The sequence below is a fragment of the Dreissena polymorpha genome, chromosome 3 (assembly GCF_020536995.1).
Source record: "Dreissena polymorpha isolate Duluth1 chromosome 3, UMN_Dpol_1.0, whole genome shotgun sequence".
NCBI classification, from domain to species: Eukaryota; Metazoa; Mollusca; class Bivalvia; order Myida; family Dreissenidae; genus Dreissena; species Dreissena polymorpha.
The window spans coordinates 81903264-81920105 of NC_068357.1; the positions used below are offsets into that span (position 1 = coordinate 81903264).

The following is a 16842-nucleotide window of genomic DNA, read 5'->3' on the forward strand; positions in this document are numbered from 1 at the left end:
CTTTGTTCTTTTAATTTTAATGATAATAAAGTGTTATATCAAATTTAGTATTTCCCTAATTAGTGGACTTTTCGTGTGGAAAAAAAAGGATAATGAATTAATATTCCCAATTTCATGAAAATGCCGATAAAATTCCCAATTCCAAAGCCATGGGCTATCAGGCCCGTACCCAGGCCGTGGGCCCAGGGGCCTGGGCCCCCCCAGCTGGCTGTCGAACTACAATTTTTTTTTTTAAATAATCGGCCCACTGCAATTTTTTCTCTCGTGCAAGGGCCCACAGTACTCTTTCCCTCAAAACAAAGAGCAGCTATGTTGTATTGTCCCTGATAAACAAGGGGATTAACGCTCGCCAATCGAGATAAGCCTTTAGGCAATGTTTTCTTATCGCCTTGTACACACATCCCCGATCAGTCCCCCATTGTGATCATGAATGCTTCATCTATCGATGGTTGATGTAACATGTATTTTGATAAGTGCAGCGAATGGAAGCAACTGCTGCAGGAGGTCGTAGACTATGGTCTGATAATTGCCGACGCATGTTTTTTTCCTTCTTTGAGAAGGCCCTAGACGTATTTTCTCCTTCTAAAAGTTAAATTGTTTTTTTTTAACCTTTTATTGGGAATTTTTAGGTCCCAATATATACTTTTTGCATTGAGAATAGGGCAGTGAATTTAAACCGGAACAAAAATACTGACAAAGGTATTAAAACTGAGTATTTATAATTTTTGAAAGGAAATCACTGAAAAAGACTACGATGAGATAGTTAACATGTTTGTTTAAAAGAAAAACAGATTTATAAATTTGCCGAGCAACAGATAAGAATTTGGCAGAATTCAGTATCTAAAATAATTGAGTATCGAGAATTGAATAATATCAACCTATTAATGGCTCATTGGTAAAAAAATGAAAATTGAAACAACAAATCGATCTCATTATATAAGTTAACCTGATCCAGTGTAGAAAAATATTGTATAATTAAATTATCTCTTTCCTTGAATCAGTTTGAAAACAGTAAAATATGTTAAATTGATTATTTAAGACTTTCATTATTTCCCCCAAAAATTAGGCGTTTCAAGCATTTTTTTTCCTCAAAAATGGCAAGGTCTTTCCCAAAAAATCAATTTAAAAAAAACTGTGAAGTTATTGATTTGTGAAAAAAAAATGGTGGAAGCAATACGAGAGTTGATGTGGATAATCGTCAGTTTAAACCTGTAAGTTTCGGAAATCTTAAGCTTTTAATATTGTTGTGAATTCACCCCAATGTTTAAAGCTTAAGACTTTCGAAATGTGCTGATTTACTTGTTATATTCCATTAATTCATATCACAAAATACGGTTTTTATAAGTATTAAAATTCACCTTGCAAAGTGCCTAATTAAAAAAGTAAATATATCACAGGTGTTGGGCGCGGGGCCAAGTCACTTTAACACTATCAATTTGCAATAAAATAACATTTGTTATCATATTGACCAAAAAAAAATTCTGATATGTTATATATGAACATATAATTTTTTAATTTTTTTGGTCAATATGATAAAAATGTTGATTTATGACAAATTGATAGTGTTAAAGTGACTTGGCCACGCGCCCAACACCTGTGATATATATAGGGAGGGGGGACCCCTCCCAAACCCTCCCCGGTTGGGCCCCCCAGTAAAAAAATCCTGGGATCGGCCCTGGCTATCTTCCCAAAAAGTGGAAAAAAAAACCTGCGTGCGCGATAATTTAAGAACGAATTTAATAGTCGGCATTCCGGAAATTTTCGGTTCCGATTTCCCCCGGTATTTTATTTATTTATTTCCGATTTGTTAGCAGATAGTACAAACATGAACTGCAACTGACGAAATATCTTCGCTAGTTTCCAAAAATCTTATAAGAAATATTTTCAGTGTCGATTAGCAAAGTAAAGTAGTGCAATAGCATATTGTAAAGCAATATGTTAACCAAATTATATATATAAGTAATTGGTTTTTATTTTCTGCAGTGTGCACAGATTATTTCATGTGCAAAACACGTACATTTTTTCGGACAGTCGTTTTCGGATACAGTATTAAATTTTGTCGTAGTTCGTAATTTACATGTAACATTTTAAATTCAGTCGTTGATTTGTCATAATTACTTAATATGAACAGTGCTCTTATTTTCTCAAATCAAGTCACGAGATTAACGCATGTTCAATGGGAATTCCCCAATCCCACAAATCAACTTGCGTAAAATGGCGGACGTCAATATTGTCCGTATTTTAGTTTTGAAAATAGAAATCTTTATAATACTGGATTTTCGGGTAATAGAAAGAGTTAGAACATGTACGTATTTTAAAATCTAAAATGAAATCAGGACTTCACAATTTATTTCTGGGACGTCCACAATTTTAGGCTTGGAAGTCAGGACTTCCAACTTTTAAAAGCTAACGGAAGCGCTGCTAACCCAGCACTTTTCGTCGACATTATTTTTTTAACATTATTTTGTCATGCTTATTTGCATAAATTAATGCATTTGTTAACCCTTTCAGGCAGTATCAGTACTTTAGATTTGACCAAAGTAAGCCAGGTATTGTGACTGCAAAAATTGAACACGACGGAGAAGAGAACAGGGTTGGCATATTGACCGGTCAATTGAGTATTGACCGGGCCGGCGGTCAATACCCGGTTAAAACCGGTCAATACTGGTCATTACTGGTCTTTACTGGTCAATACTGGCCGATTGAAAATTGTAGCATTTAAACATTACAAAGGAGCCATTATATATTAAATCAATAATTATTCTGTAATTGATAAACTTTTTTCTGAGTTATTTATTGTAAAAAAATCTTTAAAGCTGTAAAAAGTTACTTCTTTATTATTTATGGAAACAGCCTCACATAAATAAGGACTAAGGCAATATCTTTATCTCAGTGTATCACATCTGTTACTAAAGTATTATTACTATTGTAGGTACCATAGCATTTCACTTATCTATTGATATATCTATTTGATAAGCAGATGGCCAAACAGAACTCTTGTGTATTCTAGGGTTATAAATCTAGCCTCTTAGTTGGTAATAAAATGCATGCAGTGTTATGTCTCTGATATTGACAATTAAGCAAATCTGCCCTTAGGCTATTTCATATCACTCACACAAGAAGATTACATTGTACGTGCTATTATTTAATAGTTACTTCTAACTTGTTTCCTTTCTGTATTAAGAGGTGTTTTTTCCCTTTCATATTAAAAAGTTCAATTGGTATTCAAATGAATAAACAATCAAAGTTCTTGATTTTGCCAACAAATAATGTTTTCCAATTGTGGGTCTACTCTTCTTTTAACTTATTTTTTTCTTTTAATAATTATTTCTTATTATGTTTTTTATTCTTATATCAATAAAAATTAAAGTTTTTTTCACTATTTTGTTTAAAAATGATTTAAAGAAATCAATGCAAAAATACATGAAAAGTAAGGATTGTGTCAAAAAGGTGCCATTTAAGGCCCTATTATCAGTTTTGGCTGCCCCAACCTGTACAGGTGAGAAGACTGTTAGAAGACTGTGGGGACAGTGGGGTATGAGGAACAACTCATACACAGTAATTGACAGGTTCTTGTTGAATCAAGCACAGAATTATATGAGCATCATAATTCATTAGAATTGAAAAAAAATTCAATCAACCAGAAAAATCAAATTGACCAACTTTGACTTATTTGCAAAATTTTGAGAGATTGGCCTAAAAATTGCATGAACAGGTATAAAATAGTGGGTATTAATAGCTTAAGACATTATTGGCAACATGTCTGTTTAATTTATATTATCAATATTGTCTAATTAGGCATGGAATATAAATTAAAATTGGGGGTAAAGTTCAATCGACCAGTATTGACCAGTAATGACCACTTCGGGAGTATTGACCGGGGCGGTTTTAACCGGTAAAAACCGCCGGTTAAAACTTGGGGCGGTCGATTGGTGCCAACCCTGGAAGAGAAGGAAATGCAGATCCTGAAAAATCCGACATTTCGGTTCCAGAATGTGGATCGTCCACACACAGTTCCCTCTGCTGGATTGAGTGCAGACCGCCGGCAATACTTACGCTGATCTGTGAGCCGATATGTCTGACCAGCGCCGAAAGGTTATTTCTTTGGAAATTGACTCTTGTGACGACGTGCATATTGTTAATGTATTTAATGAACATCACGGAACTGTACATGCCAGAAACTGATATGACTTACTGTCCTGAATATTGAGTACTATTATGATACAAATGCTATTTCATTTCTTTCAATTATCTCTGTATCTGATACTTTACACATCAATGCATTCATAAACTATAGAATTGGTTGTTTTATAATATAATAATTTTTAATTATTATTATATATAATTATATATAAACCCTTTGAAGAATTATGCATTGAAGAAACAATGAAAGTTAAACGAAACAAACCCTACAATCTGCCCTCGACGTCAAATAGAAATCGCAAATTTAAGAGTTTTTAGGTAGCTCTATATTTGGTTTTGTCGAAAAATGAAGGATAACGATTAAGAAAATAATGTTTTCCTTAAACGCTGCATCAAATTGATACATGTATTCATAATTATGTCGGTATATACAAATTATGACTGGTTTCGGATCAAAATTGGCCACAAGCCGTCAAAATCGCGACACGTCACGCTTTTCTTATCGCAGACATTCTATCGTTGCTAGGAAACAAAATCTAGTTACAAATAATGAAAATATAAAAGCTACTTATTTTGATCATATTGTTGTTAGTTGTTACTGGTTAAGTGATTAAAAAGTATTGATAAATATTGAAAGAAATGTGAGACAAGAAAATTACACGTCCTAACGTAAGAGAATAAAAAAAAACGGATTATGTGACGTAATTAAATACCCATTATTCCGCTGTTTTGTATCGGATACTTAAAACAAACATACCGTTATGCTCAGAAAGGTCTGCACTTTAAGAAACTATAAAAATCCCAAATTTGAAAATTTTGTCATTAAGCCCGGTTTTCTCACGACGCTCCTCATATACTTAAAAAAACAAGCATATCAGTGTGTCATTTTCTTATAAAATATTATCATGGCTTTACAATAAAGAATACATTCAATGTTGTGGGTGTGACTTAACAAACCAGATCTCAGCTACAGTTACATACACATAAGAATTAAGGGCAGAGGCCCCAACCCACCAAGAGCCCTTACTAATTATACTATTTTTCAAAGTATTTCCAATTGCAATTTTTGATGAATACAACTCGAAATATTATAAACCACACCTTCCGTATCACCGCATGTGTATTCGTCATTCTATTTTCGCTATTATGAACTTCGAAAATAAATCATAATCGACGAAAAAAATACAGTATCCGGAAACGGTAATCCGAAAAATTGTACGCGTTTGCACATGAAATATGCATAATATACAATATTAATATGCATAATCTAAAATGTGCATATCGTTCGACTACTTTATCTCTTTTTACGACGTTTGCCATCGGCCGCAATATTGTAGGCAGAGGCCAATATCAATTGTAAATGATTTATTCCAATAACAACACTTTCGCACTTCCGATCATGTTTACATCAATTAACGTCACAGCGCGTGAGTTAAAATACACCACCTCAGTGTAATTCCAAACACGTGTTTCATAAAATTAGCTGGCCATGGCATATGCTGGGTCCCTTTGAATTGGGAAAACAAGGTTACCTGGTTAAAAATTGAAATCATTATTTTAAAGCAGACGACAAACAGCGGTAATTACGGGGATATTTAGTTGATGGCGATTAAATAATCATTTCATCAAGCAATTTTCAACGTAATCTAATTGCAGAAAAAACGGCGTGAAAAAACTAAACCAGCCGACAATATATAAGCTGCGATTTCATGACGATTAAATAATAATTGGCGAAAAATTAACAAAGTTACCAATAATTGGTAAAGCACGGGGAGATTAAAAACGTTATCACTGCTGTCGGACACTGATTGAGAAAAACGCTCTAGGCCACAATGTTGCAAAAGTTATTGATGCGTTTATGACAATACACAGGGTCGAGTGTGTACACAGGTAATCTCATTATCGATTTTTCCTGCTTGATGGCCCGATTTGCAGGCGTTTCGCATTCACCGGACAACATGTAGAGGCAACTTGTTTTTTGATGTAGGAGGATAAAATAATCGCCATTTTTTTCTAGACAATTTTAAGAAATAATAGCCAGTTGGATAAAATAATCGCCATTGGCGATAATGTCTGGCAGCAGCGTGAGCACTGATAGTATTTTACACACATGTCTCAATAATTTCATTTTTATGTTAAACTTTTATTTGTTTACATCTGTATCCGAATAGTTTCTGTCCGCAAAACTGTAAATAGATCTTAAGTAATATGAGCATTTAACTCAATACGGTTATGTCTTTTTTAAATGTCAACAAAAATTAGTGTTGAAAAAGTTTATTGATGTAAGGAAGACTGGTCTTTACGATGGGATTCTTCCACGGGAAAAATCGATCACTTGTCGCGGTTGTGTAGGTAATCCAGGTTATGTAGGTAATCCAGTCACATTATACACAACGGTTAGAGTTGCGCCCCTTTGAAAAGTTTTGTTTACTTTCTACGCAATGATGTCCGGCAAAAATAAATGGCCGAAAATGAATGGCTCAACGATTTCAAAAGATATTTCCAGCGAAAATAAAAGGCACTGAAGATTAGGAATGGCACCTAAGATCGTTGGCAACGGTAGATAAGGAGATTGGGAAAGGTCCGGTGCTAAAATTGGGAAGCCTCAGGTAGGCTTTGGGAAAGGTACTGTTCCCCGGTACTAGTTAAAGGAAAAAAAACGCTGTAAACATACACTGTTACTTCAATATAAGCCACAAACATGCGTTTTTATAACAGACCGCATTATAAATAAGTGTAATGCTTGTATATTGCCATCATTTCCTAAACACACTTTTATTTTTTTGCAATTGCATGAATTGGGAAACAGCTTGTAAGATGCTGTAATTTTGGGTAAAACATCACTGCATGCAAAAGGTTATGGGAATTTAAATATATCTCACCTGCTAAGGGTTAAAGGGGGAGACGATACATTTGCAATGCATTTTAAAACTAATTCTCTTTCCATCTTTCGATTTCGGTCTTTATTTGTTTATAATTGGCGCGAGATTGTGACATGGGACTTCCTGTTGCCAGAAATTAACATTTTGTAAGAATAGTTTCAGGTCAAAACGGTCTAGAATGTTATATAGGACAGGCATCAGCATAATCCCAACCAGATCTGTCCATAAATGCAGTCGTGAAGACCAGGTATGTGTATTAATACACATATATGTGAAGACCCAGCGGGCCCTGAGCATAGACTCTGAAATTCACACAAATCTCAATGCGAGTGTGGGGCCGCGCGAGTGTGCAAGGCAATGATGTGATCTATGGACCATGTCATCGACTTTAATTTTTATGTACTTTGATATAACAACAACATAAGTTTTAACATATTATAGAAGAAATAAAAAAAATGATCATAAAATAATTCATTTATATTGATAACAACCTATAGGTTATTTACTTAATAGAAGATACACCTTCCTCAACGTAAAGTACTTTCATACTGCTTAGGGCATAAGCATCGCGGGCAAGTGACGCAACACGGTGGTACAGGACCACGCATTATGCGCAGGACCTTTTCAATGATTTCTTGTTAGTATTATGGATCCCAGACAGATGAAGCGTTTTTAAAATGCGGTCGTACTAGATAGTTGAATGCTTTAATATTCACGCATTGATTGCAGTGATGTATGTTTCTTATAAGTAGTATGCTGATGTTAATTATACTAAGAGGTATGGTGATGTTATACGCTCGACAGCGATAAATTGCTGATAAAGCACTTTAGCGTCATTATAGTAACAAGTTACGTTTCCTTGTGAAATCATTATTGATTAAAGTTTATTATATATGGACCATTCTTCTAATGAGTCGAGGTCTTTTTCATGTTTTAGGTGATCACTTAAGCTGCTAATTTATATATATAAGAGACAGAATATTCATGCTCGATTGGTCATTTTCGGCTCAGGTGCTTCTTATATGTACCCTGGGTACACTTAAGTATACTTACATGTACCCCGGGTACGGTTAATATACTTAAACGTACCCGGTCGATATTAGACTGTACCCGAGTTGTATTCCCGCCCAAAATCCAATGTCTTAAAACGAGCTACCGATTACCGTAAAACGATATCGTTTATCTTAAACAAACTTCTCTTTAAAAAAAACTGCACCATCATGCTTTTTGAGTATAAGTTTCGATAATATTGAGGCCATTTAACAGAAAATTGACATAAATGTGAATATAATTAATTAAAAAAATAAATAGCCGACAACGACCGGTTTAGCGTTAATATTCCCGGTTACATTTTAGTATATTTACTGTACCCGGGATACATGTAAGTATACTTAAGCGTACCCGGGGTACATGCAAGTAGTACCTGAGCCGACAATGACCAATCGAGCGTTATTCATACAAAAGTTTAATTGTAGTAGTACGAGATACAGTGTCAGCCAAGTCATTTATGTATAACAGCAACATAAGTTGACCTAAAATTGGCGCCTTGGGGGGATACTGGACATATCTGGGGCATTCGTGGAGGTAAACCCGTCAAGTACGACTCTCCGTTGACGTTCACACAGCCACGCTTCAATCAACATATTGGTGTAGCCTGCTTCTTTTAGAAATACCTTTTTCCCAAGACGCATTAAGCGCACTGGTGCCAGTGTGTTTAAATTTAAAAAAATCATTGATACCACAAGGCAACCTAAAATCAATCTAATACATCATTTTAATAAGCATCTGGCAGCAGATGACTAAACAATCATTTATAACTAATTTACAATTGATATTGTTAAAGGGGCCTTTTCACGTTTTGGCTAATTGACAAAATAAAAAAAATTGTTTCAGATTTGCAAATTTTCGTTTTTGAAATGATATTTGTGAGGAAACAGTATGACTGAACATTAACTATGCTCTAAAATATCCATTATATTGACGATTTAAAAACCTGAAAATTATAAAGCATTGCAACGCGAAACGATTGAATAATTTGGAGAGTTCTGTTGTTGTCATTATATTTTGTGATACTACGACGATTGCTTATATAAATTATAAAATACATTCTTCATTGTGTGAGGTCGGATGATCGAATGGTCTTAGCGGTAGACTTTTTACTCCAAGACTCCAGGGGTCAGTGGTTCGAGTCCAGTTGATGGTTACTTAAAAAAATAATTATATTCTTGTTTTTTTTTACGGGAGCTTTTTAGATCCAATGTTTACATTTATCAATATTAAGCATTTAATGACAAACTTCAATACATGCAGTCTGTGAAAAGGCCCCTTTAAGGTAGTATAAAAAGTAACAAACAATGCAAGGTACCATCCACCCAACAACATTCCCCCGAAGGTCTATGCTTTAGAAAAATCCACCGGATAGATATTTAGGATATGTAAGCCTTATAGATCCATCAATTACTATATGGTCGGCAACTTCATATATTGAATTAAAAGAATCATTTTTATAAGATTAATGACTACATATATTATTATCAGCTTATAAGATGAATTGCTATTATACTCAGTATTCAGAGATTTACATCACATTTATACACACAGTTTAATGTTGAAGGAGTTTTATTTTCCACTGTCACTAACTTAACAGTTAGTATTTAAGAGTTCACAGTTTCATCGCACATGACTGCTGCATACACCACGCATCGACAATATGATTTTTTTTTTAAATTACACATCTCAGGTATTTGATGTACATCTTTGTTGTCACGTTGCTGACTTGTTTTAACAGAATAGGTCCAGTATATACATCTAAATACATCTAATATAATATGAACATCTGAGTTTTCGAAAATTTATTTGTTTTGTAAATTGTTATGGTGACGTATTTATGCTGTTTTATAAGATTAATAACTATTATTATAAGCTTATAAGATTAATAACTATTATAACCAGTATCGAGAGATTTACATCACGTTTATACACACAGTTTCATGTTGCAGGTGTTTTATTTTCCATTTACACTAACTTAACAGAGAGTATTTAGGAGTTCCCAGTTTCATCGCACACGATTGCTGAATACACTATGTATCGACAAAATGCTATATATATATATATATATATATATATATATATATATATATATATATATATATATATATATATATATATATATTGAAAAGTACACATCTCCAGTATTTGATGTACAGCTTTGTTGTACCGTTGCTGACTTGTTTTAACATAATATGTATAGTATAAACATCTAAAACATCTAATATACTATTAACATCTGAGTTTTCGAACATTAATTTGTTTTGTAAATTGTTCTGATAACGTTTTTATGTGAAAGCCACATACATACTCAAAATTAACCAATATTTTGTTAAATATTTCGAAAAATAAAGTTATAGATAAAAATTCAGTGTTCTTTATAACATTAGCCACAATTTCAAAGCTAGATGAGGTCTGGTAACATATATATAATTCGTTTTTTTTTTTTTTTGTGACAATTAATTCCATGTAAATTTCCGTTGATGATATCCGAAAGGTTACGAGAAAACACGAAATTGGTTTCGTGCAGCGTCGGAAACAAGGCATAGTTCTTTATACAGCAACAACTAGTATTGCAGATTACTTATGAAAGCACAAGACGATGATCCAATAATTGAGTATTGAAATCAATTAAAGTAAAATGTATAATCTTTCAAGGCTATTTGATTTTAATTGTGATGTTATGTGGTAATATTTTTATGTACACTCCTATGGTTCATTAATAACTAAAGACTAAATGTGATATTTGGTTTCCTTAAAACGTATGTGTCAAAGGCACCTTGTAAAGTATGCTTTATGCTACATGTGCAACCTCATGAACAGATGACAACATAATTAAATGCGATTCTTAATATGACCCTCCAATAAGGGTGACACTGCATTATATTCATACTCTCTCTGCATTGTAAAACACGGTATTGTTCTCCATTTGAAAAAAAAACTCTGGTTTGAAAAGTTAGTTCAATTAATTGCACAGCACCCGCATTTTTTAGGCTGGAACCCAATCCCTTTCACGAAGGTTCATTGCGTGTGGAAGCAAGGAATAAACACGACCCTGTATGAGGATGGCCGGAACCCAGTTAACTAGTCCATTGGTCCGATATGACCGCTAGATTGTTTTGTTATGACCGTTTTGGGTAACATTTGACCGGAAATGGTTAATAGTGGAGAGATTATCCGAATTTATGATTTGTCAATATCGATATGAAGCATATTACTTTGTAAATATATTGTTTACCGCCGTGTACTCACGGAAATTATTGTAATTTTTGTGTCATATATAAAAGATAATGAGCAAAATAAGTGTCAATAACCACATCCCAAACTGGACAACATGTAATTTTTGCACAGTGAAAGTCGGCTTCAAAGCTCCCAGAGAGTTTTGTAGACATTTGAGAGATTTTCATTGCACTCGTGAAGGAGGGTCTTATATTTGCAGATACGGAAAGAACAATGTATGTCCATCCTTGCCGTTAGATGGTGTAAGTGACTTGGACTATGAAGAACATATCATGCGTGATCATGTAAACCAGAACTCAGGTAGAAGTAAATATCTTCTTGAATGCTTTGTGCTTTTATGAGTACATACACACATCTCAAAGTAATTCCTGATTAGGACTTTTTAAATGTTACAAAAGTATGTCTCTTGTATGTCTACTAGAACGAGTTAAATCAACCTAATGCATTGTAACAAACAAAATATCTGTTACCTTAAACAACAATTTGCATGTCATTTGTGGAGAAATACTGGAAGCAAAAACTTGATAAAAACCCATTATCAAACACAGTGCCTTCCCCAGGAATTTGTTCAGGCGCCCCAGGGGTGGGTTCGGGAGGGGTGTCCCCTCCCGACGTTGTTTTTTTTTAAATTTAACGTGTCAATTCACGTTCTGTGGTGCGTTATAACTCAAAGAAAAACAGCGTCAAAAGACGTCATTTGGTGCACTATGACTCTTCAAAAAAATCCCCCAGTCATTTAAAAATATTTTTTTTTATTGTTTAATTGTTTTAAAACTTTTCCGCACAAATAGTAAAATCCCGACTCGAACGATTCCCCAATACACCCGTTTCAACCCGACTCTATTACTGTATACTTACTATTTTTCAAGTTTCTATTTATTACCCGATAATCCCGTTTATTCCGTTTTTATCAATCTCTTTCTGGTAAATATTTACGATAAAAGCTTTCAGTTATTTCTTTAACACAAACCTTGCCATTTTTTAAGTGACTATTTATAGATTTGATGAAATATTGCCTCTGAATATGCGTCAATCCCCTGACCTGTTGTGTGCTTGTTAAAACGCTTAATACACGTCATTTGTATGCAATAGACGCGACGTTGTACATGCTGCATAATTTTCGCGCTCTTTTTAATTGAGAAAAAGATTCGACACAAAATAAATTTGCACTGCTAATTTGAAGCAAAAATATTTAACGTTGCGGTAACATTTACATTCGGAAGTGTGTTTCGGATTAAAAACGCGTTAACATCGACTTACGGTAATGGGTTTCGGATTACAAATTTAATTATTCCCATTTGAGATTTCAACAAATATTAACCGTTGCGTTATAAATTCAACGATAATTTGTTTACACACTTTACGAGTCGAATAAATGTTTTGACGGAATTATGCATGAAATTCACGTTGTCCACGAGGATCACGGCCGGTTGCCATCATCAGTCTTCTAATTATCGATTATCGGACGAAACATTTACAAGTGTGCGTAATTAATTCAACGAAAATTTGTTAAAGCGCATTACGTGTCGAATAAATGTAAAAAAAAACGAGGTGAATCAGTTCTATAAATGGACATGTTGAAATATACATGTTCTGGAATTAAATAAATTGTTATCACATAATTGTAACCGCTATAATAACTAATTGTTTACCACTTGCAATTAATTTCTCGTATTAATTATGAGTCATAGGTAACACTTGTTTACAGTAAAAAGGTGTGATGATGATGCCCGAAACCGTCTTTAATGTTATGCACTGTACTAATTACCGGTTTTATATTACTCAAATGGTACAACTATTTGCTAATCAAGCTGCGATAAACTCTTATTTCATGCCCGACGTCAATCAAAAATAATGGTCGATAGTTAACCCCGCCCCCATAAGCATTCGCGTAATCGATTGGACGATGAACTTCACAGTTTGACGACTGGAAAGTTACCAGATACATCCTTGTCAGCATTTAAATGACCGTGTAATGTTAGAATCATCGATACGCGCGTCATGCTATTCTCTTATCAGTGGATTATCCATTACCCCATGTGGTGTTTATGGCGATTACTTGTGAAAGTAGGTACCGAGTGCTCTTTTAAAACAGGGAATATTGATACACTGATAGGGAACCCTTGATTTTTTTGGACAATCTCCACTTTCTTTTACTGAAGAATACACTGATCGGAAAATTTCAAGCGCCCCGGGGACTCTGATTTCGAAATTCAAGCGCCCCGGCAAGGGGCGCTTAAATGGCCTGGGGAAGACCCTGAAACAGTAAGCTTAAGGTTGGAATTGACAATTCTATATATCTGACATAGGTTCCAGATATAGTGGATGTATTACCATTATTTGAACAGACACAAAATTTAGCTCAAAGGGATTCCGGAGATAGTCTTTAACGTAGTTTCGTTGTCTACGTTGTCGGTCAATAGCGATACATCGCTAATGTTATACTTGTTATGTACAAACCGACTTGAAATAAAATTTGTATTTGTATTTTGTATTTGTCCATTACAATAACATACACATGTTCATTAACCATTGATGTGTAAGGAACTTTTGATTTATATCATTATAATGCCAGCATGAAAAAGCTGTTATCAGAACCCCATAGGGTCAATAGCTGGGAGTTTGATTATTGCAACAGACATGGCGAAAGCCCGTCGGCCATTGCAGACAAACATTTTAAAAGGCCGACGGTGAAATGCGAAATCATCGGCCTTACTGGCCGGCGATTTTTGCTTCAAAAGAGTGTTACCCTCTTGCAGTTTTCACAACAACATTATTACCGACTCATGATATTAACTGGTCCCCCCGTTGAATATAACCATTGACTCTGTTGACTAAAATATATATAGAGAGTATGCGATAGATAAGGGGAGGTAACCAATCTACTCATGATTACTGTAATGGCATGTTAGTGAAATGGATATTTAAAGGTAAACTTATTTAATATATTAATTACTCTTAGCTAAATACATCGACAACACTCAAGTATATATGTTTAAAGAGTAAATATATCCACAAACTGAAACTAACACGCTTAATTTATTTCCCCAAATCAAGTTTTCATGCTTATGTTTGCCCTTTTGCGAATTTACTTTGCCATGCCGAGACTACTGGCTCTATGCACTCCCCGGTCAAACAAAATTGAGGCCTGTGATCATTTCAACTGGCCTGTGAATTTTTTCTCCTGGTAGGCCAGTCTGGCCTGTAAATTGTAACGGTCTTTCATCATGGCTGTTGCAACTACGTAGGGTTCCCTCTCTCAATCCGAAAGATACGTTGAAGTAACAACGTTTGGCTTTAAATCCACATGAGCTTTAAAACACTCTGTAGATGTTGAGGTCACAGTGCTATCAATAAGTTAGTTCCAGTCAAGAATGGTATGTGTAATGAAAGGGTATTTAAATTTATCTGGGTGCATTTCATACTTGAATCGGGTCAGATCGTTGACAAGTAGGTCACACTAGTTGTGTATCGTGTTATTTTTTAAAATTTGACTCAGCATTTGTAAAAATATTAAAAGATTCACATTTCCAGAGAGGAAATTCATTTCTGCGTTTAATAGGACCAAATTCATGGAAATCACTGCACAATTGATGAAGTAATGACTGTTCAAAGCAATGCACCCTGTTTTCAGGTCATTTTTAGTTGAATACCTTGTTATATATACATATTTGATAGTGAATTTTATTTTTTTGGTTGATACATGTATTTTTTTTTTAATTTGATTATTTTTCATTCAAAATGATGTTTTAAAGCGGGTATATACAATTTTTTATATGTGTTTAATTGTAATATATTGATAAAATATGTTACAATAACACAAAATAGGCAATTCAAATTATACATTAAAGCCGAATTTCATAAAATGCAGCAAAGACAAATAAGCGCCCCGAGCCGATAGTGACGTACATATTTTCCTACAATAACCGAAGCATTCGTCTTTGTATTATAAACCGTTAAACTACGAGGGGTGTACCAGAAGTTCGTGGATTTTCGCTATAACTTATTAGTTTGCTGGTAAAAGTCAATGAAATTTACATATTATACAAACCAATTATCACAGACTTTATATATAGAGACCTCAGTAACGACATGCGGCGCACGCGTGTATTTTATTATAAGTATGAGCGTTACGCGAATTTAAATTTGGTTTAAATGTCGTTGATAAACAGAATTGACGGCAAATTTCACGTTACAGCGCCTAAGTCCTCCTTAAAGCCCGGATTTGGCCCCTATGGACTTCCGCGTCTTCCCGGAAGTTAAATCACAGTTGCGCGGTATTCGCTTTGCAAGTAAACAGGAACTTACAGTTGCAGCAAAGCGAAGCGTGTCGTCTTTTGACGCTGACTGGTATAGAGACACTTTTGACAAGTGGATTTCCCGACACATAAAGTGCATTCGCGTTGGAGCTGATTATGTGGAAAAGATTTGACAGTTGTTAACTTCATAACGTCATTGACGTTGAACAGAAACGTTACATGTGCGTTGGTGTGCGCATTGTGCACATGTTTAAATCTCTGATATATATTTATTGTTTTATGTATTTCCATGATATTTGGAGAGTATATTTGGAAAGGACGAAATATTCTTAACATGCTATTTGTTTGTCCATGTATGTTACCAAATGAAAGTTATAGCGAAAATTCACGAACTTCTAGAACACCCCTCGTAAGTTTAGATGCACATCGTACATGTATGATATACATGCTGGCGAATTCAGCTGTACAGCCGTTTTCAATTTCAGAATTAAATATCTGGCTTATTTAGCATTTTTCGACACATGTTCTTCTTAACTTTTATTTTAATTTATATTGAAATATATATAATAAGTTTTTTACACAGTTTATATAAATTCATAAATATTTGACAAAATCGTATATACCCGCTTTAACTAATTAATATCATAGCAAGTTTTTTTTGTTTTTTTTTTACCCTATTTTATAGCCGAAATTCTATATTCCCAATCGCAAAAAGTTAAATTTTTAACCAAAATTTGCTAAAAAATTCCCATTTGGGACATCGGTCTCGTAGGGGTTTTAGACTATACCTCGATATCGATAACGTCGGCATTATTCATGTGTATGATATTCTCTGTGTTGTTCAGGAGCTTATGATATTTGCAATGAAATTTTATGCCTTTTGTGATTCGGCTGAATGGAAAACAAAGATGTCCCGCAATTCGAAATATTACATGAAAAAGATTCCTAAGCAAAACCCTGGTGGCAAAACCAAAACTGTTGACTTTTAGCTCGGCTGTTTTCGGAGAAAACCCGAGGTATTGTCATAGCCAGCTCGTCGCCAGACGTCAGCCGTCCGCCGTAGACGTCGTGCTAAAACCTTAATATTGGCTCTAAAATCAAAGTGCTTCCACCTACAACTTTGAAACTTCATATGTAGATGCACCTTGATGAGTTCTACACGCCACACCCATTTTTGGGTCACTAGGTCAAAGGTCACTGTGACCTCTAATATAAAACTTTAACATAAACCTTTACATTCGCTCTTAAGTCAAAGTGCTTCCACCTACAAC

General features: G+C 34.5%; 2 protein-coding genes across 6 annotated transcripts in view; one reads left to right on the forward strand and one right to left on the reverse strand.

The window, feature by feature from the left end:
* The window catches only part of LOC127874981 (probable serine/threonine-protein kinase DDB_G0272254), a 48811-nt gene extending 41648 nt beyond the window's left edge, over nt 1–7163 (reverse strand). The window contains exon 1 of the mRNA XM_052419705.1: nt 7026–7163. Coding sequence (XP_052275665.1) covers nt 7026–7090 — 65 coding nt within the window. The 5' untranslated portion in view covers nt 7091–7163. The remainder of the gene's footprint in view (nt 1–7025) is intronic.
* A 4056-nt stretch (nt 7164–11219) lies between these two features.
* The window catches only part of LOC127874985 (vacuolar protein sorting-associated protein 54-like), a 47434-nt gene continuing 41811 nt past the window's right edge, over nt 11220–16842 (forward strand). The window contains exons 1-2 of one of the 5 annotated variants that reach the window (XM_052419710.1): nt 11225–11293; nt 11512–11618. In XM_052419710.1, coding sequence (XP_052275670.1) covers nt 11277–11293; nt 11512–11618 — 124 coding nt within the window. In that variant the 5' untranslated portion in view covers nt 11225–11276. Of the gene's footprint in view, nt 11619–16842 lie in introns of all 5 variants that reach the window. The other 4 variants (XM_052419711.1, XM_052419708.1, XM_052419709.1 and 1 more) reach the window with 4 other exon arrangements.